At 42.2% G+C, this 23,562-nt stretch overlaps 1 protein-coding gene across 4 annotated transcripts in view; it reads right to left on the minus strand.

Moving 5' to 3' along the window:
• CFAP61 (cilia and flagella associated protein 61) overlaps positions 1 to 23,562 on the minus strand; it is a 244,904-nt gene that overhangs the window by 49,844 nt on the left and 171,498 nt on the right. For all 4 annotated transcript variants that reach the window (XM_070419827.1, XM_070419826.1, XM_070419830.1 and 1 more), the window contains 4 exons: positions 20,255 to 20,547; positions 11,111 to 11,438; positions 9,495 to 9,586; positions 5 to 210 (listed from right to left, as the gene is read on the minus strand). In XM_070419827.1, the coding sequence (XP_070275928.1) occupies positions 5 to 210; positions 9,495 to 9,586; positions 11,111 to 11,438; positions 20,255 to 20,547 (919 nt within the window). The remainder of the gene's footprint in view (positions 1 to 4; positions 211 to 9,494; positions 9,587 to 11,110; positions 11,439 to 20,254; positions 20,548 to 23,562) is intronic.

Genomic DNA, 23,562 nt, shown 5'->3' on the forward strand with positions numbered 1-23,562 from the left:
TTACCGGTAGAGATCTGGGATCATCTTGTTCTCAAACCGAGCACACAGGTTGTTGAGGAGTTGCTCATGCTGCCCAAACAAGCGAATGTAGTTGGAGGTAGGGAAAGGCTCCTTAGAGAGGCACGTTATGGTCTCCACTATTTTACAGTTGTTAATATGTATTCGGAAATAAGTGCCTCTTTTTGCTTTACCTGTTACTATTTCTGTACCCTGGAGGGGAATGGATCAGAAAAAACAACATTAGAAACATTTCTGAACTTTGGGAACTTTATCATAGCAATTAATTTTCCAAATATAACAAACTAGGTTATAGCTTATGGCTCGTTGCAAATAACTCTAACAGATATTGACTAAACTCAACAGAAGATAGCTGTGTCCGAAAGCACAGACTTGGGGGAGGAATCGAAGATGGCGGCATAGGTAAACACCGGAGACTGCGGCTGCAAACAACCACTTCAAAAATACAACTAAAAGACGGAACAGACATCAACCAGAGCCACAGGAAGGCTGGCTGAGGAGAGACTCTTCAACTAGAAGGAAAAACAACAGCATTACGAGGCTCAGAGGAGGCGCAGTGTGGAAAATTTAAAGGTACGGTGGTGCGGTGGTGCGCGCGCAAAGCGGGCTGGTGGCTGAGGGTGCGGTTGTCGTTTTCAATCAGGAGGGAGTCTCAGACTCTGGGCTACAGATCCGGGCGAGTCTCTAGGGACCCAGATTCAAACGGGAGAAGCGGGACTGTCTGGCTACGGCCCCTCCGAGGTTTGCAGCGGTTGCTGGGACAGAGAGGCAGACCCCCTGGGGACGGACTGAGAGCAGCCATAGCTGCTCCCTCCCCCCGCCCTGTTGATCCCGCCCCGCCCAAGCCCTGCGAAGAGCCATTTGCCAATCGCCTCAGGCAAAGGCTGGACTAGTGCCTCCCCAGAGGACTGAAGTTTTCCACACAGCTGATTCCCACAGCCAGTCGGCCTGGTGGTCAAATCCCTCTAGTATTAACTACAACAATTAAGGCTTAACTAGAACAAGACTGTGCACAAAGACCACAAGGGGGTGCACCAAGAAAGCATAAAAGATGCGGAGACAAAAAAACATGACAGAAATGGAGGATATGGAGCTAAAAATCGCAATTTTGAGGGCTTGCAATAAACTTGAGCAGAGCCTCACAAAAACTAATGAGACCCTCGATGCTACGATAAAGAAATTAAAAAGTAAGCATACACGGACTGAAATAAAGAATATTATACCCAATACCAGACCAGAGGAGCACAAGAATCAAACCAAAGATTTGAATTTCGAAGAAGCAAAAAACACCCAACTGGAAAAGCAAAATGAAAAAAGACTCCAAAAGTGTGAAGATAGTGTAAGGAGCCTCTGGGACAGCTTCAAGCGGACTAATATCAGAATTATAGGAGTGCCAGAAGATGAGAGACAGCAAGATATTGAAAACCTATTTGAAGAAATAATGGCAGAAAACTTCCCCCAACTGGTGAAAGAAATGGACTTACAGGTCCAAGAAGTGCAGAGAACCCCAAACAAAAGGAATCCAAAGAGGACCACACCAAGACACATCATAATTAAAATGCCAAGAGCAAAAGACAAAGAGAGAATCTTAAAAGCAGCAAGAGAAAGAGACTCAATTACCTACAAGGGAATACCCATACGAATGTCAGCTGATTTCTCAACAGAAACTTTGCAGGCCAGAAGGGAATGGCAAGAAATATTCAAAGTGCTGAATACCAAGAACCTACAACCAAGATTACTTTATCCAGCAAAGCTATCATTCAGAATTGAAGGTCAGATAAAGAGCTTCACAGATAAGGAAAAGCTAAAGGAGTTCATCACCACTAAACCAGTATTACACGAAATACTGAAAGGTATCCTTTAAGAAGAGGAAGAAGAAAAAGGTAAAGATACAAATTGTGAACAACACACATGCATCTATCAACAAGTGAATCTAAGAATCAAGTGAATAAATAATCTGATGTACAGAATGAACTGGTGATTATAATGAATCAGGGACATAGAAAGGGAATGGACTGACTATTCTTGGGGGGGAAAGGGGAATGGGGGATTCGGGAAGAGACTGGACAAAAATCGTGCACCTATGGATGAGGACAGTGGGTGGGGAGTGAGGGCGGAGGATGGGGCAGGAACTGGAAGGAGGGGAGTTATGGGGGAAGGGGGGGGAAGAGGAACAAATGTAATCTGAACAATAAAAATTTAATTAAAATAAAAAAAATAAAAATAAAATAAAAACAAAACAAAAAAAAAAAAAACGAAAGCACAGACTTGGACTTAATGACTAAGTGTTCCTCGGGATGTTTTAATCTGTGATTGCATTGTTCAAAGTTTCTAAATTAGTTGCTAGGTTACAGCCAATTCTCTAATCCTCAATACCTCACACAGCTAATATGTGGGGCTGGGTTCACTCTGCTCCATGATGTGTGTTAAGACTGCTAATTTTCGTAGTTTTTTCACAGCACTGTTTTGAGAAAACCTCCTAGCCAAAAATGATCAGAAAGAATTTCACTTTTTAAAGTTTATTTAAATAAAGGAAATGAGTAAAAGGCGAATGTCTGACAGATTGGTTTGGGGAGGTTTGGCTGTTTGGGAAGGTCTGTTTCCAGGGAGAAGGTTCAAGTTTATGGAAATACACGTACACATTCTGCAGGCCACATTTTCACTTGTAACTGTCAAAGCTTTATGTCCCCTAGAAACCGGCTGACACTGCCATGGAAGCCCAGATGACAAGGAAAGATGCCATTCTATTCCATGTCACTACCACCTTTCCTATTTCAGCCCCTAATGACTACCGACCTACCAACCAGGACACACTCCCCTACGGGCTCAGGCAACCAAACTGAGAACCCGTGGCAGACAAATAGGTTTTGTTGATGGTGGATGAACCTTCAGTTTACCCCCAGACTCTGAACTTAGACTCAGGGTCACACTCAATAAATCTCTCCTGAGTGCATATAGATTTAAGGTTTTGCTCTGAACTTGAATGTGGCATTTATAAATCCAAGGCAAGTTGGACTACACTGATCTCAAACATTTACTTAGTCCTGGACATCCCCTGAGGATTTTGTCTAAACAAGGACACACAGTTTAACTGGATTTTTAAATATATTGAAGCAACCAGTGGGTGTTTGGATATCATATGGCAAAAACCCTGAGAAGGTACAAGGTGAGGTTTACAGGAGGGATATCAGGTAAATCCTGGGCCAGCCCCAAGTATGTGTGAGAAATTGGGTGTTTCAGATGGGAGGGAGAGCAAACATAACTTAGTAAAAGGGTTGTGGGGGGGTGCAAGCTGCCCATCATTCATAGAGATGGATGGATACAGAGAGAAAATCTACCTGCATAGGAAAGAAATTAAAAGAACAATTCAGCAAGGCATTACCTAACAAAACAATGGTACATCCTAATGATAAGGTACAACACATGCAATAGAATTTATTGGTAAACTGTATTTTTATAATATAGGGAAATATGTTCACAGTACATTTTATACCATAGAAGCAGTTTTTTTTTTGTTTTTGTTTTTTTTTTAAATATATTTTTATTGATTTTTTACAGAGAGGAAGGAAGAGGCATAGAAAGTTAGAAACATCAATGCGAGAGAGTCATCAATCAGCTGCCTCCTGCACACCCTTTACTGGGGATGTGCCCGCAACCAAGGTACATGCCCTTGACCGGAATCGAACCTGGGACTCTTCAGTCCGCAGGCCGACGCTCTATCCACTGAGCCAAACCAGTTAGGGCCATAGAAGCAGTTTTAAAATGTACAGATAATTCCTTTGTTAAAAATCAGCATTTTAACAAATGCCATTTTCTGAGGTTGGGAGACTGGGTCATTTTTGTTGTTCCTCTTCCTGTTCATTTGACTACATAGCATTTCTAGTTTTTAAACAATGACTACCACTTCTAAAATGGTAAGTTATTTTAAAATACTCTGGCTGTGCTGTGGCAATGAACTAGACTTTTGATGGAAAAAATTGAGAGGAAGAGAAATGAAACAGAAAGCAGAAGAAAGAGGGAGGAAGAGAGGGAGAGAAGGAAGGAAGGAAGGAAGGAAGGAAGGAAGGAAGGCAGGCAGGGAGGGAGGGAGGGAGGGAGGGAGGGAGGAAGAAAAGGGAGGGAGGGAGGAAGAAAAGGAGGGAGGGAGGAAGGAAGGAAGAAAGGGAAGAAGGGAGGAAGGAAAGGAGGGAGGGAGGAAGGAAAGGAGGGAGGGAGGAAGGAAGGAAGAAAGGGAAGAAGGGAGGAAGGGAGGAAGGGAGGAAAGAAAAGAGGGAGGAAGGAAGAGAAAGAGGGAGGGGGAACTGTGGCAGGGTAGGGTTTGTCGGGAGAAGAGTTTAGAAAAAGCCAGCTTGAGCCACAGGCTGCAGACTTTCTGGTGTCCTTATCTAATCGCCCCCTTACCCTTTGTTCTTGCCACAGCATTTCTCTGGTCCCAGATCACCTCACACACTTTTTAATTCAGATCTGTTTCCTCAGGAATTCTTTTTTTTTCTTTTAATATTTTTATTGATTTCAGAGAGGAAGGGAGAGGGAGAGAGAGATAGAAACATCAGTGACGAGAGAGAATCATTGATCAGCTGCCTCCTGCACACCCCACACTGGGAATTCGAGACAGCAACCCGGGCACGTGCCCCAACCGAACGGGGAATTGAATCATGACCTCCTGGTTCCTAGATCGACAGTCAACCACCGAGCCACACCACCTGGGCATCCTCAGGAATTTTTGACTTCTCAGATGGAGCAATGAACACACCAGGCTGTGGCACTTGGCATCACAGAATAATCTCTGGCATCAACTCCATCACAGCAAACACTATTTCTGAATTAAATACACATAGACTATGAGAGTGACGCACGTGCCCTTCACGCACCTTTCTAACACCTGATGCAAGACTTAAAGGCCATTTGAGTTGGTGCCAGCAGCTTTAGGCCGGGAAGGCCCTTTGCAGGAGGGATGCCTGGGAAAGCTGAGTGAGTGCCTGAGGAGGGCCACTCCCTCGCCGTGGTGGGAGCGTGGCTGGGGTCCCAGAGAGAGGGCCCTGTCAGCAGCTTTGGCACAGTTTTAGCATCAGGTTTCTCCAGGGCTCACTGGAGAGCAGAGTCAGCCACCCCACAAGGTCATGACCCCTCCTCCTCCTCCTCTTTAAAATTTCTTTATGCTGAAGGATTAAGAAAGGGAACCCAGGCATCAAAGGGGCGCCCCATGAGATGAGCCCAAGTGGCTGACAAAGTTTTGACCTGGCAGCCTTTCTCTAAACACTCCACCTTCTGCTCACAGGTCCTGTGTTTAGCGGGGATGGTCTGGGCCACCGTGAGGTGGAGCCCAAGGAGGCTGCTGGCCGACAGCAAGGAGTCTGAGCAGATGAGCCCTTGGATGTCAGCCGGGTCCAAGAAGGCCGCCTTGTCAGCATCATTCTCAATGACTTTTTATCACGATCTGTTTGTTTGGGGGCTATTTTTGGTCTCATTTTTTAATTTAAAAATTGAATTCTAATCGTTGGGTTGCCTCTGTATGTTTTCGCCCATCATGGCCATGAGGGCTTAAAGAATGCAGAAAGTGGTCGCACTGGAGAGAAAGAAATGACTTGTGCTATGATGGCTAATATTAACAAAAGAAGTAATTGTGTCCGCTTCATGAGATGTGGCACTCTGTTACCTCAGTGGGGGTGGGGTGCATTCTGGGAATTTGGAATGCATCAGCATTTTTGTACTGACATTAAGGACAATTCACCTACAGATGGGTTTCTCAGACAGATTACCGCTGGAGGGCCAGGCAGACCCATCTACATTTCTTAGGTCCTTCCTGTGCGGTTGCTCACAGATTGGGAAAAGCCTGCCTCTCCTCCCAGAAAACCGCTCCCCTAATGACAAGGCAGCTCCCAGCTCTGCCATCCCCTGAGGGGTCCTAGGAGTAATGATGATGGTTTCACACACTTTCTAATTCTGGGGTGTGTGTCCAGTTTCTCCTTTTATGTATATAAGCAAGTTATTAGGAAACTTGGATCTTGAATGTAAGATTTTAATGAAGTAACTGGTTCTGGTGTTTCTTTTTCCTTCCTTTGGATACAATCACCCTTTCAAGTTTCTTTATGATTTTGACAAAAGTTGGGAAATGGCTCTGGAATGTATGCCAAATGGAAGACACAGGATTAATCAAACCTGGTGTGCAAGAAATGGAGTTCCCAAGTATCATGATAAATGCACAATTTTAAATTTAATGGTATCCACGGCAGAACTTGTTGTGACAAATTCCTTTGCTCTGTGGTGTACAGCCAACAAAGCATGTGGACTGGAATCTGTAAAGATTAGTTCATTATGGAGACGACTTGAGGTCCCTTTCTTCCTTTTGTCAGACTACCTCTCAGAGAGCTCATGAATTAATAAAGACACTTCTTACTAAACATCCCAATTCATGAGCGCCATGAAAGTCCGAAATCTGCACTACATTTATGGTAAAAATAGGAATTTCGTTTCTTTAGTGAAATATTGTTCAATAGCTCCACCCTTGACCAACTGACTATATTTAGGTGACTGCCTGACCATTTTGGCAACAATTTTACTTAATCAAATTAATTCCAACTCCAAAAGATTGCCATGGAACCACCCTACATTTTTTTTTTCTGGGAGAATAAAATGGAAAAAAAAATCTGTTAGATCTTCTGTACTTATTAAAAAGGAGGCACACCTGGCAAAATGGTTCATTACAGTCAGGGATCCTGTTCAAATACCGTCATCGTGCCAGCCAAAGGATTTGTTCATGTGGCCTTCTTATTCAGACCCTCATTACCTAAAAATCCCGTTGGCTCCTCCTCGGACTTTATTCAGAGACAGCCATGGCTCATAAATAAAAGACACTGTGCGTAGGAAATCAGTGTCCTCAAAGGATCTGGTTCTGTCTGAAACCACGCCCAGTATTTTTCATCTTGAACATCTTTGGCTCCAATTACTTATCTACGATGACCAAAGCGCTCAGCCTCTGCACACATCATCTGGGCTTCATCCTGTTCATGAAATGCCCTATCTCACTATCTCATCAGTGGCAGATTGTATTCCACAAAGACGGCCACAACAATATCCTCCATCGCTCACAGTCTTCGACAATAAGACCTTGACACTCTTCCCACTGAGAGATGAACTCTACGTCCCCTCTCCTTGAATCCTGGTATCCTGTGACTGGTCCAACTGAGGGCGTGAAGGAGGTAGTGCTGTGTGACTTTTGAGGCCGGTCATGGAAAGCAATGCAGCTTCTAATTGCTAGTGGGGACACTTGCGCTCAGAGCCCTGAGCTGTCACATAAGAAATCTGACGACTCTGAGGTTGCCAGCTGTGAGGAAGCCCAGGTCACACGGACAGCTCAGGTGTGATGACGCTCTGGTCAGCACGCCCTGTGTTCGAATCATTCCACCCCTTCAGAGGATCCAACCATGGTGTCGCCTCTAACCTTCGAGTCTTCTGCGCTGAGGCCCCAGACATGGTGGAGCAGTGACAAGCCCTTCCCACTGTGTCCTGTCTGAATTCCTGACCCACAGAATCTGAGCAGAATCAAATGGCTGCTTCATTTCTGTTACATAGCAACAGAAACTGGAACATCATTTGCTTCGACCCTTTATTTGTAAGAAAATTTTTCATCAGACCACATATAAAAAAACACCCCTAAAAGAGCCTAGGAGAGGTCCAAGGCAAATAAGGTTTAAACACAGAGCATTTTCCCTTTCCCTGGAGGAAACAGATTTCATTATTTATCTGGAACTATGATTAACAACATCCACCACTGATTGGTCACCTGTTTTGTTCCTAAAAGGAAGTTTTACTCTATATATGATCCTTAAGAACCACAGACACCCCGATAAATGGAATAATTTCTCCAAAGTCCATGGGAAGTATATGGAAGAGCTGGGATTCCAACATCCCGAAGGGAGAAGGGTGAGGGCCCAAGAGTCTGTACAGTTTGAGTTTGCCCCCCTTTCGAGGAATTTTCCAACAGTATCCACTTACATCTCATTGACAAGAACCTGCCACGGGGCTGACTCTATTCTCAAGGAAATCTGGGAAATGTGATTACTTTGGTCATTATCATTAACACCTCAAAATACTCAGGATACGAAAATGGGAACAGAGGCTACGTTGCCAACTTCCAGTGTCTGACTCACTGACCAAAAAAAAAAAAAAAAGCAAATGTGACACAAAAAGAAAACCCCCAGTTGACCAAAAACACAACTTTGGGTCCATCTGTCAGAGAATTTTATTTGAGGAGCCTGCCACCTGACCAACCACATGGGTCCTTCTGGTTACCTTGGACCCAGGGACGTCCCCTCATTACACTTCTGCATCTTCTGGATGGTCCTTCTTGTGTAATTCAGGGAGGGCAGAAGAACAACAGGGTTTCACGGACATTCCAAACCCTATGCAATTCACTTGCTATGTTGGCATGAAGGTAGTTGTTTTCGTTATCTATTGCTGTATCACAGGTTACCTCAAAACTTAGTGGCTTAATGTCCTTCAATAGGCAAATGAAGAAGTAAACTGTGATACATTCAGATAATGGAATGCTGTTTAACACTAAAAAGAAATGAGCTATCAAGCCATGTCACACAAATACATATTACAAAGTGAGAGAAGCAAATGGGGAGAGAAAGAGGGAAGTGGAAGAGGGCATAGAGGGATAAAATGGCGATGGGAAAAATTAAATTAAATTTGAAAAAGAGAAGCCAATCTGAAAAGGCTCCATACTACACAATTCCAACTATATGACATTCTGGATAAGGCAAAACTATGGAGATGGTATAAAGATCAGTGGGTGCCAGGAGTTAAGGGTGAGAGAGGGATAAAGAGGCGGAGTACAGAGGATTCTTAGGGTAGTGAAGCTACTCTGTATGATACTTTAATGATGGATACATGTCATTATACATTTGTCCAAACCGCTAGAATATACAACTCTAATGTAGACTATAGACTTTGGATGGTAATGGTGTATCAATGTAAGTTCACCAGTCATAACTTATGTGCCACTTTGGGGATGTTGATAATGGGGACAGTATGCATGAATGGGAGCAGGGGTATATGGGAAATCTCTGTACTTTTCTCTCAATTTTGCTGTGAACCTAAAACTTCTCTTTAAAAAATCTATTAAAAAACAATTAATGGCTCAAAACAATAAGCTTGTATAAATTGGGAGTGGTGCAAGTTTGAAGCTGTAATATCTTTCGTGACCTAGCACTGGAAGTCTCAAACTGTCATTTCCACAAAATCCTGTTGGCTACAGAGGTCAGCCCTATTCAGCGTGGTAGGGGAGCACACAGGGGCATGAATACCAAGAGGCAGGAGTCATTGAGGGCCATCTTGAGGACTGGCGACTGCAGTGGCTTTCTGATGCATGAACCAATACATTACACTAAAGATCTGAATAAATAATTTTTCACCCCTGGACACAAAGTGTTATATTTGAAAGTTAAATGAAATTTAGGTATAATACTTACAAAATCAGGCTGGGCCATTTGTACCTCCAAGGGAGATGGAATGGCAGGCTTGCTGATATGCAGATAATGGTAAGACCCAGGAAGAATGCCTCCTAGAGGAAATGGCAAGGTTTCCACATTTTAATTAATTGTTAATAAGGTAGGTAACATGTTAATAAGGTGAGGGAGCTTATATCTGTGCTACAGGACAAATGGAGATGCCTATAATGGTGTATGCTACTCAAACATTCCCACTAAAGGACTGGGATGGCTGGGATTTACTTAACAAAATCAGTGTGACTGTACCATTATACCCCATAATGTAGCCAACAGTGCTCCAAGAAGATATGCTAAACTGATCTTGTGTATCCTTTGATTTCTCATAACTCCTGTCACTCTACCTGCCAAAGCCAAACCAAGACCTTTAGAGTCTAAATGTTGCAATGGTTTTCCCCATCATTCCTCCAATACTTAAAAAATATTTTGAAAGTGAATGTTATAAGGAAAAATCAATAAATTTCTTGTTCAATGTTTTAGAAAATGATCATTGTCAAAGCATTAATATTTCTAGTTTGTCCCAGAAGTATGAGCCTGAGCTAACTCTGGCCTCTGACACCCATCCCTTCTCTTCCTCTTTCCCATGGTCTCATCGAGAATGAGCAGCAGAGCGGGACTTCTCTGAGGCCATTTAGATAGGTAGAAAAAGATAAGATCTGGAATATAGGGCTTTTGTCTCTTTAGTCTGATGTCTATTTACTGGCTTAGGGTCCATGGACACCCTAGGGCAGTGGTCGGCAAACTGCGGCTCGGCAAACTATGGCTCGCGAGCCACCTGTGGCTCTTTGGCCCCTTGAGTGTGGCTCTTCCACAAAATACTGACTTCTGCGAATGGGCCACGAAGTTTTAATCGCACTGTACGTGCGCGCCCGCATGTGGTATTTTGTGGAAGAGCACCACACTCAAGGGGCCAAAGAGCCGCATGTGGCTCGCAAGCCGCGGTTTGCCGACCACTGCCCTAGGGGGGAGGTCTATGGATGGTTTGGGTATTAGTCCTTCAACCTTTTGGAAGTAAACAAAATTTTGTAAGTATATGCTTTTTTTTTTTTCTAGTAGAAGGTCTATAACATTCAAAGACACTATTTCCAAAGGTATCTCTCAACTCTCAAACATAAAGAAATCCTGTGTTACTCATATGATCTCCTTAGAGGTCAACAAGGCTTAACAGGTGAATGTGACGTTTACAGCTGCAAATGGTTTGGCTTATCCATCCAGATAGCAGCCAAGGCCTGGGATGCTAGGAAGGGTCTCTTTATCTCTGAACTTAGAGTGAGAATGAAAGTTTGGGAAGACGTCAAAGCATTGTACCATTATGACCAGTTGTGAGTAACTTCTGATCATGCTCCAGTCTGCTTAAACACAGTTATTATATAGTCTATAATAAATGCTAAAATTACAAAGGATCATGATAATAATAATGCTATGTCCATAATAAATGCATAAAAAGTGAGAGAGAGAGCCCTCCTCTGTTTCTGTGCAGAGAGGTCTCCTCACCAAGAGAGAGATGGAGGGCTGCCCTGAGCACTGACCCAGACCAACTGCTGGCTTCATCAGGGGGAAGAAGGTGGCTTACCACACACCTTGGATCTTGGCTGCCTTGTACGTGGGAATGAGTCTGTCAAGATCAGCCGGTGGCTCGGTCACAGGCTCGAGGGTTGGATCGAAGAGACAGAGCATAGCTGCTGCCAGTTGGAAGCCAACTTCTTTGGAACTGAAGTTTCTGTGAGACCAATCCCTTGAGTAATATCTATTGGAGTATTTGGTGAGGGAGCCAGCAGCTCTGATGGCTATGTCATTGGTGTGGAAGTTCGCATCGATCACAAGTCGGCCATCATAGACAAGACATGCATCATTGAATGCTTTAAATGTTTCATAATCCACATTCTTCTCACAGAAGCTGAAGAATACCTACCAAGTGAGCAATTACATTGTTACTTAGTTATCATTCTTTACCTTCCCAAGAGTGTGAACAATCAACAGGGGAACACACAAAAAAATCTAGGTCTACTAAAAGTTTGTTATAATCATGTGTGCGCGTGTATGTGTGTGTGTGTGTGTGTGTGTGTGAGAGAGAGAGAGAGAGAGAGAGAGAGAGAGAGACTACTGTTTGCTACGAAGAACAAATTATGATCAACCAATGTCACTCTTTTATTTTTTTATCACTCAATCTAGATATCCAGTGGAGAGGATGTCAAAAGATGAAATAGCTATCATAAGAGTCAACATTTTTTTCCCACAAAGAGGTTTACAATTCATGGGACACCACTTTCCCCATTCTTCTATATTTTACTAGTTTTATTTATTTATTTACTTGCTTATTTATTGTTAATCCTCACCTGAGGATATTTTTCCATTGATTTTTAGAGAGAGTGGGAAGGAGGGGAAGAAACAGAGAGAGAAAGACATCCATGTGAGAGAGACATTGATTGGTTGCCTCCCGAACGGGGCTGGGAATTGAGCCTGCAATCCAGATACATGCCCTTGACTGGAATCAAACCCACAATCCTTCAGTCCAAGGGCTGACACTCTATCCACTGAGCCAAACTGGCTAGGGCTCATTCTTCTATATTTAAAATAACTCTGTCTCAGCCCCCTTCCATTTTCCTCTTCTTATTCATGTGTCTGACATTTAGGTCTCTCTAGGTTTCTTCTTACAGTCACCTCATCTAATCTTGAGTTGTCAAATTGCCCCATCATTCCTGGCCTTTTAAACCCCTAAAGCCTGACCTGTCAGATGCCCCAGAGAAGATGAGAACTCCATCAGCCTCAGCATCTAGCATGTCTGGGCTCCTCCCTTGTTGCTTTCTGCCCTGATATGGCACACAGTCATTGAATAAATATTTATGGAGTACCTACCAAGGGTCACAAAGCCCTCTACATACTCCTTAGAAGTGATCTGCCTGCCCCCCCATTCTCTGCCCAAATTTCAATGCTTTCTCATGCTCATATGAACATCTTCTTCTAAGTTGATGTTGAGCATCATTAAAACAGTGCAATTTAGTTGTTTTTAAGCCCTCCGTTGTGGTTGCAGCAGTTGAGATAAGTTTAATCATTTTATTTTTACCTAAATATAGTTTGCCACCTTATTTTAAACATGCTAAAAATAAAAACATGATATGGATCCTCATAATACTGATGGCTGCCTCCCTGCTTCCTTCACAAGCTTGCTTTACCTACCTTACTTGCCTCATTCTGTATGAAAATTAGCTGTTCTAGACCAAAGGTAACCCTCTTTCACATCCCTTCCCAACACCCATGAATGGTACATGAATGATTTTTAATCTTGTGGTAGAGATTAGTCATGCATAACTATGTACATTTAAATCTAAATTAATTAAAAGTAAACAAACTTTAAAATCCAGACTCACAGTTGTACTGAGGCAGGATAGTAAGAAGCTAGGGAAATTCCTAGGCAAGTGGAATAGGGAAACTGAGACAAGATAATTAAACAAGGCCAAACAAATTGAACAACTTGCTGCTAGCTAGTGAATTAAAAGACCTTATCTTCCCTAAATCAAGGACGGAGGAAATCAGGGGAACAAATAACAAAATCCTGATTGGAACCAGACAGACCCAAGATAAGAGTAAAACAGTAAAGTAAACCAAATAATAATCCCAAACTCTCCTCTACACTCATTTTGATGCATCAGCATATTAAAAACTCACCTGGAGAGCTGATGAATATTTTACAGAAATCCTCCCCTAAGATTCTCCCTTGCAAAAGAAACATAAAAACCCTCAGGACAAAAACTCAGCAGTGGTTCTCAACCTTCCTAATGCCGCAACCCTTTAATACAGTTCCTCATGTTGTGGTGACCCCCAACCATAAAATTATTTTCGTTGCTACTTCATAACTGTAATTTTGCTACTGTTATGAATCATAATGTAATTATCTGATATGCAGGATGTATTTTCATTGTTACAAATTGAACATAATTAAAGCACAGTGATTAATCACAAAAACAATATGTAATTATATATGTGTTTTCCAATGGTCTTAGGTGACCCCTGTGAAATGGTCATTTGACCCCTTAAGGGGTCGCGACCCACAGGTTGAAAACCGCTGCTCTAGAGCATGCTCATGCCCCTTTTCAAGCATGAAAATTTTATTTCCCCCTAACTTTCAGGGTCCCCATGAGACTTGCAACCAGGGGAGCAGTGAGCAATGGCAACTCATGCTGGGCTTACCGCTGATCCTGTCTCCAAGGCCCCCTTTTTCTCTAACTTTCCTTTACTTCCCAGTGACCTAATGGCAGCCCCACCTTGGCTCACTTCTTTCCTATAAATTCCTAGAGAGCCAAAGAAGAGCACCACCTAAGCTCTCTCTAGTTGTTTCTTTTACCCTAAATCCTTCCTTTGTTTCACTGTCCCCAGCTTTAATAAATGTACTTTCAAAATCACCTGGATTCGTACTGTGAAATCTTTCCTACATGAAGTCAAGAACCCACACACTACACTGAGGTAGACCCACTCTGGGCCCGGAGCCTCATCAGGTAACAGTAGTAGCTTATTTCAAACTAGAGGCCTCGTGCACAAAATACATGCATAGGGGTGCGGGGAGGGGTCCCCTCAGTCCGTCCTGCACCTTCAGGGGATGTCTGACTGCCTCAGGGGATGGGGATCAGGCCTAAACCGGCAGTTGGACATACTTCTCGCAATCTGGGACGCTGCATACACCAGTGACCATACTTTTCATAAAGGTGAAAGGCATCTTGCTGTTGTATGGGCAGCTACAGTTTTTTTGCCCTGATTATAAGAAATAGTACACAACATGATCCTTTTGAGGCAGTAGTACCATTTTCTCCATCTTGTGGGTGGAAAAACTGAAGTAGAGAGAAGTTAAATAATTGGTTTTGTCACACAGTTATAAGTGTCAGAATCAGAGCTGACCACAAAATGGCCAAGCCGGAGTCCATGCATGTTATCGTTGCAGCATCCTGTTTTTTTCAGTGTTAGAGTAGCCTTGCCAGGTTTTAATTTTTAAATCTAAGAGACTGTTCCCAATATATAGGGTAGGGTCCCTAGGCCTGGCCAATGATCAGGGCCAATCTGTGGGGCAACTGGTGGGCAGGGCGATTGGGGGGTCCCCCCACTGGCACCTGCCTTGGCTGGCAGCCTGGCACCGCCCCCTCACTGGCCCTGCCCCCCAATCGCCGATGCCAGTTGCCTCCCCCTGGTGGTCAGTGTGCATCATAGCAACTGGTCGTTCGGCTGGTCGTTCCACTGTTGGGTTGATTTGCATATTAGCGTTTTATTATATAAAAAGCTACAGCTGTCTAGTTGCTGCCATATTGGACAACACAAATATTGACCATTTCCATCATCAAAGAAAGCTCTATTGGACAGTAACAGACTTAGGTCCATCATCTCAGTAAAGCCTTTTATTCTCACTCAGGGAGCCAAAAGGATCTTTCTCCTTTTCTCTGTGTCTGTTCATTCAGCTATTTAACCCTATCCCAGTTACTCCCAGCTCAGGCAGCTTATTTCTTTTGAATCTCTAAAATTCTTCCTGTTTTATAACTCTTACTCAGTGACCAAAGGAAAATATTTTTCTCTGAGTCTGTCTCTGATTCTGAATCTGTCTTCTCACTTCTATTTTTTCTCTCTTATACTCTTTTCCCATCTATATAAAAATAGATTTCCCATTCATAAAAAATATAGAAGTGGCCCTGACCAGTTTGGCTCAGTGGATAGAGTGTCAGCCTGAGGACTGAAGAGTCCTAGGTTCTATTCCAGTCAAGGGCATGTACTTTGGTTGCAGGCACATCCCCAGAAGGGTGGGTGCAGAAGGCAGCTGATCGATGTTTCTAACTTTCTATCCCTCTCCCTTCCTCTCTGTAAAAAAATCAATAAAATATATTTTTAAAAAAAATATATATATAGAAGTGTAGCTGGGGTTTCAGTATGGGAGCACACTGACCACAAAGGGGCAGCTCCTGCATTGAGCATCTGCCCCCTGGTGGTCAGTGTGCCTCATAGTGACTGGTCGTTCCACCATTTGGTTGATTTGCATATTAGCCTTTTATTATATAGGATGGTGTATTGCATTGACTGATTTTTAGATGTTAAATCAACCTTCCCTTCTTGCAAAAACTTAAGCCTTATACAGAATTCCTCTAATGAATAGCCTATTTTTAAGAAGAGCTATTTGCCTAAAGGTCATGGGGAAAATGTAGCTAGAATTAAGATAGAGTCAGAGAGAGCAAGCATTTCACTCTGTTACATGAACATTACTTTTGCTATACTTATGAGTTTTGGTATGTTTAGTTTTTGTTTTAATTCATCTCAAAGAATTTTCTAATTTCCCTTTTTTATTTCTTTTTTCAATCCACTGTTCTTTAGAATTATATTAATATCTATATCTTTGTGGATGTCCCAATTATCCTTTTTTATTATCGAAATAAATTGTATTATCTTGAGAAAAAAGTATAGAAAGCCATTTGATTTGAATTACAATTATATATAAAAAACAGCAGCATCAACCTTTTCAGCCCTTAAAAATGCTCAAAGTCCCCTCACTATCTCCACAAAAGTTCTTCTACCTAAACAATTCTTTTCCTAATTAAAGCTACTTTTTGTTAAATAGCATATTCAATCTACTAATTCTTGTTTTCCTGAGTTTTTAAAAATTACTAGTATTGCAATGGCATTACTTTACACTGTTTTGGTGTAGGCATTCATAATTTGTCTGCCTTTGAGGTTTCATGGGTTTATGGACTAGATGGAAAAGCAAATCTAACACTGTTCATGGGAACATGTGCTTGAAGTTACAGTTCTCTCAAATACAATTCATGTGCTCCTGCAATGCCAACTGAATACTGCATATTGGATAAAACATGAAGTAAAAACATCTGGCCACACTGATGTTGTTCTAAATAAGTATTTAACACTACTTATATGTATAACTCAGATTAGCAAGAACAAAACTCCCTGGTTAGCAAATCAAGAGTCACCAATCTGATAAACCTCACTCAACATGCATTCTGACAAACACTTCTTTTTAACAAAATGTACCTTAATTTAAACTAAAAAACAAACAGTTCACTCCTTTCTCCCACCTCCACTCCCTGCCTCTTGCAACCACCAATCTGTTCTCTATATCTATAAGATTGCTGTATTTTTCAAGATTCTACATTTAAGAGAGATCATACTGTATTTGTCTTTCTCTGTCTGACTTACTTCACTTAGCATAATGCTCTCAAGTTCCATTCATGTTGTCCTAAATGGCAAGATTTCATTCTTTTTATGGCTGAATAATATTCCATTTTGTGTGTGTATCATGATTTATTTATCAGTCATCCACTTAGGTTGTTTCTATGTCTTGGCTACTGAAAATAATCTACACTAATAAGAGACAAAGATGCTAATTGACCGTACCTTTGCCACACCCATCAGCCAATCAGAAAGTATGCAAATTAACCCAACAAAGATGGCCGTTAAATTTGCACACTACAGGCGGGATGGGACAGCGCAATCCGCCGCCTTCCCACCGCCATCCGGGCCTCCCGTGTGTGACCCGGGGTGGCGGGGCGGGGCAGCGCAATCGGCCACCCGCCCCACCGCCATTCGGGCCTGCCATCTGCGACCCGGGGAGGCGGTGCAGGCACTGTGGGATCGGGCCTGCCATCTGCCACCTGTGGAGCGGGCCTAAGCCAGCAGGTGGTTATCTCCCGAGGGGCCCCAGACTGTGAGAGGGCACAGGTCGGGCTGAAGGATACCCCCTGCCAGTGCACAAATTTTTGTGCACTGGGCCTCTAGTGCTATAATAAATGTGGGGATGCATATATCTTTTCAAATTAGTGTTTTCATTTTCTTTAGACAAATACCCAGAACTGAAATTGCTGGATCATAGGGTAGGTCTTTTTCTAATTTTTAGATGAGCCTCCATACAGTTTTCCATGGTGGCTGCTCCAATTTACATTCCCACCAACAGTGCACAAAAGTCCCTTTCTCCACCAAAACTTTTTATTTCTTGTCTTTTTTATAATAATCATTCTAATAAGTGTGAAGTGATATCCCATTGTGATTTTGATTTGCATTTTCCTGATTAGTGATATTGAGCATCTCTTCATGTGCCTGTTGGCCAACTATATGACTTCTTTGGAAAAATGCCTTTTCAGATATTCTGCCTAATTTAAAACTAAATTGCTTGGAAGTTTTTTGCTATTGAGTTATATGATCTCTTTATGTACTTTGGATATTAGCTCATCAGACATATGATTTGCAGTTATTTTCTTCCATTGAGTGGGTTGCTATTTCATTTTTTTATGGTTTCCTTTGCTATGCAGAAGCTTTTTAGTTTGATGTAATCCCACTTGTTTATTTTTTCTTTTGTTTTTGGTGTCAAATTCAAAAAATGATTGCCAAGACCTAAGCTAAGGTCTGGCCAGCATGTCTCAGTGGTTGAGCGTTGACCTATGAACCAGCAGTTCACGTTTCGATTCCCAGTCGGAGCATATGCCTGGGTTGTGGGCTCAATTTCCAGTGCGGGGCATGCAGGAGGTAGCCAATTAATGATTCTCTTTCATCATTGATGTTTCTATCTCTCTTTCCTTCTCCCTTCCTCTCTAAAATCAATAAAAAAAATTTTTTTAAAGAAATTATCACCTTTCTTTTCTTTTAGTAGTTTTATGATTTCATGTCTTATGTTCAAGTTTTTAATCCATTTTGAGTTAATTTTTGTGTATGGTGTAAGACAGTGCTCCAAGTTCATTCTTTTGCACATGGCCATCCAATTTTCCCAGTGCCATTTATTGAAGAGACTATACTTTCCCATTATATATATTTGGCTTCTTTGTCATAAATTAATTGATTACCCACGTATAGGCTTATTTCTGGGCTCTCTATTTTGATCTATGTGTTCATGTTTATGCAAATACCATACTGTTTTAATTACTAAAGCTTTATAATATAGTTTGAAATCAGGGAGTGGGATGCTTTCATCTTTCTTCTTCCTTCTCAAGATTGCTTTGGCTATTCAGTGTCTTTTATGGATCTATACAAGTTTTAGTATTGTTTGTTCTATTTCTGTGAAAAATACCATTGGAATTTTGACAGAGATTGCATTTAATCTGTATACTGCTTTGTGTAGCATGGACATTTGGACAATATTAAATCATTCAACACATGAGCATGAAATAGCTTTCCATTTATTTGTGTCTTACTCAATTTTTTTTTTTCATGAATGTCTTATAGTTTTCAATATACAGGTCTTTCACCTCCTTGGTTAAATTTATTCCTAGTTATTATATTCTTTTTGATAGAATCTTAACTGGGGTTGTTCTAATTTCTCTTTGTGATAGTTTTTTATTAGTGTAAAGAAATGAAACAAATTTTTGTGTATTGATTTTGTATCCTGCAACTTTACTGAATTTGTTTATTCTAAGAGTTTTTTAGATAGAGTCTATAGGGTTGTCTATACATAATATCATGTCATCTGCAAACAGTGATATTTTACTTCTTCCTTTCTAATTTGGAAACCTTTTTTTTCTCTCTTTCTTGCCTAATTGTACTGGCGAGGACTTCCAAAACCATGTTGAGTAAAAATGGCGAGAATGGACATCCTTATCTTGTTCCTGATCTTACAGGAAAAGCTCTAAGGTTTTCACCATCAAGTATACTGTTAGTTGTGGGCAGAAAAAACACTTTTTTTGTGCAAGGCCTCAAGATTATCTTGGTGAAAAGGATAAACATGAAGTTTATAATCTAATTGAAGAGATGGATGCCAAGGAAATCATCTCAAAGATAATCAGAGAATTTCAGACTGGAATGAATACTGTGTAGAAAGGAAGGTATTACCAGTTGAATAAAAATGGTAATCTCCTGAACTGGCAACTCTGAGGCTACAGGTTGCAAGTTGGGCTGTTACACTTCCCCCACCCCCCCTCAAAAAAGGCACTCTGTATATCTCCTATGTCTCTATTCCATGGAGAAAGACTCACTATTGGTATTTCCAGAATCTTAAGAGGTTAACAGCAGCATAGACTTAAGGGCCCTGCTGACCTGGGTTGGTATCCCTGCACACTGCCTACTTGGAGCCACCATGTTCTCACCTGTAAACTGGGATGCTTGCCTTTACAGAGCTGTTGTGAGGCGGTGACAGAATGCACTGCAAGCATTCAGCACTGTGCCTGGGACATGGCAAACTCTCAATGTTGGCACTAAATGGTTGACATTCCTTCCATGAAGAGGCAAGGTCCAATTCCCTCCCCTTGAGTATACTAAGTGTCAGCCTTAGTGAGGCATCTAGTGACTACAATGCAGGTGCAGTGATGCCACTTGGCTTCCGAGGTTGGGGCAGGAAAGGTGATTCATTCTCTCTCTCTCTCTCTCTCTCTCTCTCTCTCTCTCTCCTCACCCCCAGTTGCTCTTAGAACCAAGTCACCATAGTAAGAGGAAGTCCAGTCACATGAAGTGGCCATTGATAAGTGCCCTGGTCACAATTGCAATTTAAGTTCATCTAGCTTCAACAGCCAGACATGGGTGGACATAACCTCCTAGAAGATTCCAGCCTCACCCATGGTCTGACTTCAACTACATGAGAGACCTCCAGGGAGAACTGCCCAGCTGAGCCCCCAGGACCACTAAGTTTGTTACTCAGCAATAGAAAAACTGAACAATTAGAAAACAAACCCCCAAATCATGACTGTAAATTCACCATCCACCATCTTTCAGACCTCAAGTCCAGAGGCAGTGAGCGAGGGAGGTTCCCTGGACCGACTTACGGAGCACGGAAGTTTGAAAGGCTTGGTGGGCGTGGTGAAGCTGGCGCTGCGAATAGGGTCTGGGTCTTGGCCATCATTCCACTGAGCCAGAAGCGCATCCAGGTGGATGGTGACCCCAGCTGCTTGCATTGCGCGTTCCACTGCGCTTTCCACCAAATAGTTGTTGATGCAGGTGATGTTGGAAGTGGGCGGGGGCTGCACCAGGTGGATGTTGAAGCCCTTCACGCCAAGGTGTAAGAGCATCTCTATTGTCGTGTAAGTGTCGAGTGTATTTCCATAGACAATGACATTCCCTAGAACAGGGGGGAAATGCTAAGATATACAGTTAAAAAACACACAACCTTATTAGTCAAATGCTAATAATGCCGAATTGCTCCCTGCAACCCTCTCCATTTTCAGCTGCTGGAAGCCAGTGGTGTTACCTAGCAACGGCGACCAAGATAATTTAGTAAAGAATTGGCACAAAACATCCCACAAAGTAGTCAAGTACTTTTAACTCAGAAGTAGGACATTCATTTATGTTCCTATGATTTGAAAGTTGAAATTATGCTAAATGAAACTGTCTAGAATACAACCTTTTATCTTGTTTTGTTCCCTCTTTGGCACTTATTAAGGGGAAAACTACTACAGTTTTCAATATATACAAGTTCTTCCTAAAATGAAAAGGACAATGGTAAAAAAAAAATTCATGTACATGATGGTATGAATATTTTAATATTTAAATGTTGAAACTTGTTGATCTCGAAGAATTTTTTTTTTGAGAACTAAAGACTAAAAGATTCTGCTTTTCAATGGATGATTTTTATAAAGATTCAAATTCTGATTTTTAGAATTTACTGTGCCAAGACCCAGCAAAAGCGACCGAAGGATATTGTTTTGGTAAGTGAAAAGAAAATCATTATAATCTTGGAAGATTTCCCTTGTGTAAGAACATTGTGATGGTAACAGTTTATAATCTTCTTAAAAATACTACAAAAGCATATGCTATTCTACTAATCTCATCAGTTGTAAGATCAAAGATACTATTAAATGAGTGAAATGTATTTATGCTATTTACATGCTATTTTTGACATTGAATTGACATTTTTTACCTTAGTAACTGCTGTAGACTTACAGTTTTCAGGCAAGCTGTAACAATTTACCCCAAATGATAGATCCATTGAATCAACCCCCCTCCTTTACAAAATGATATGAAAAAGGGATTTATGAAGCAACATACATGGCAAGTATATTTATTTAATTAGGTTGACTAAATTATGCAAAAAAAAATCTATTTCAATCCAAAATTGAAATAAAGGTGTAATGGCTTGTCTAATTTTCTTAGAAAAGAAGGAACTAGAATAACTTTCAGATTACTTCTCTGAGGATAACAGCGTTTAGGAAGTTCTCCCAGACTTCTTGTTGTTCAAATTTGGAACAGCAAGAGGGCACTGAAGCCAGGGGCAGGGTCCTTCCTTCTTGCCTTCTCTAGGAGGCTCCAACTTTGTGGCTAGTCCCTCTTCTATTCCCTCTTCTAATGCAACATTCACTGGTGAGCTGCGTTTTCCTTGGCTGAAAGTGCTAATGTTTTGCTGAAATTACAGAAGCTCCCACCTGCTGTGAAACATGAATCCTGGTGTCTGGCACAATAAAGAGCCATCCTGGAAAAAAAGCCAAAACTTGAACCTCAAACTGTCAAATATTTGAGGTCTTATGTCCTTTTAAAATATGCCAAAACAATGTTCATTTTCAGTAAAACCAATTTAAGTGTTTGGGCCCTAAATAACTTGGAGTTTAATATTTTCCCAATCTCCTTCATGTTACCTTTTAGTAACTATACTGTGAGATGAGCTGAAGGCCAGGCAATGCATTGTTGCTGGGGTTTGGAAAGCTGTACTATCTGTCCATAGACTGTAGACAGCTGGAGAGGATGATACTTTTCAATTCAAAAGGTAATGCATTTTATAAAACCGCGAATGTTTGAGTTAGATGTATATTTATAGCCTAACTTCTAAATATTTTGTCTCCCTTTAAGTTTAATTTAAAACAACCTCCCACTCCAAATATGAGACTTTGATGATCATAACAGTCAGCTATTATCACAATAATGCTGCATAACAAACTATCCCCAGAACTCAATGTCGAATAACAACCAGATGTTGTAGGTTGGCTCACACATCTGTGGGCTGGCTGATGTCAGCTGATCTGGCTCCAAGTTGTGGCTGGGGTCAGGTGCGTACCATGTCTTTCACCCTCAATGGACAGACAGATACCTGAGGCACATTCTGTTTATGGAGAAATGGAGGAGTCCAAGAGGGCAAGTGCAACTGCTCAAGCACTTTTCAAGCCTCCCCTTACATTACGTCCTCTAACATTCTTTTTATCAAAGCGAGTCACATGGTCATGCCCATGGTCAAGGAGGCTGTGGCGGTGGGGGCTGAGGCAGAGGCAGTTAGGGGCGATGAGGCAGGCAGGCGAGTAGTTAGGGGCAATGAGGCAGGCAGGCAAGCAGTTAGGGGCAATCAGGCAGGCAGGCGAGTGGTTAGGGGCAATGAGGCAAGCAGGTGAGCATTTAGAGGCTATGAGGCAGGCAGGCAAGTGGTTGGGGCGATCAGGCAGGCAGGAGAGTGGTTAGGGGCAATGAGACAGGCAGGTGAGTGGTTAGGAGCGATAAGGCAGGCAGGCAGGTGAGCAGTTAGGAGCCAGTGGTCCCACATTGTGAGAGGGATGTCCTACTGTCTGTTTAGGCCCGGTCCTGCAAGGGTCAGGATGGGCCTAAACCGGCAGTCAGACATCCCCCAAGGGGTCCCGGATTGTGAGAGGGTGCAGGCCGGGCTGAGGGACCCCGCCTCCCTGTGCATGTATTTCTTGCACCGGGACTCTAGTCTATATATATAAAAGCCTAAGTGACTATTACTACCAGAAGACCAGACAACTGGACAACCATCAGTAGCTATGACGTGCAATGACCACCACGGTGCAGATGCTCAATGCAAAAGCTGCCCCTTGGTGGTCAGTGTGCTCCCACAGCCAACCTCCCTCGCCTGGCCAACCACCCACAGTCCTTCCCCTTGGATGGGTGGCCCCAATAGGCCCCGATTGGGATTGGGTGAGACAGCCCTGATCAGCCCCAATCGCCAGCCAGACTGAGGGACCCCACCTGTGCATGAATTTGTTCACCGGGCCTCTAGTATGCATATAAATTACCCTGTTCATTTCTCCCCACCCCTGCCTTCCTACTGAGATTCATCAATCTGAATAACATTGTTATTATTAACTCAGATGCACATAATTAATTTTTCATAAGCCAACAGTGAAAATATAAGCAT

Source organism: Myotis yumanensis, unplaced genomic scaffold, assembly GCF_028538775.1.
Source record: "Myotis yumanensis isolate MYYU_CA2020_CCGP unplaced genomic scaffold, mMyoYum1.0.hap1 SCAF_7, whole genome shotgun sequence".
Lineage (NCBI taxonomy): Eukaryota > Metazoa > Chordata > Mammalia > Chiroptera > Vespertilionidae > Myotis > Myotis yumanensis.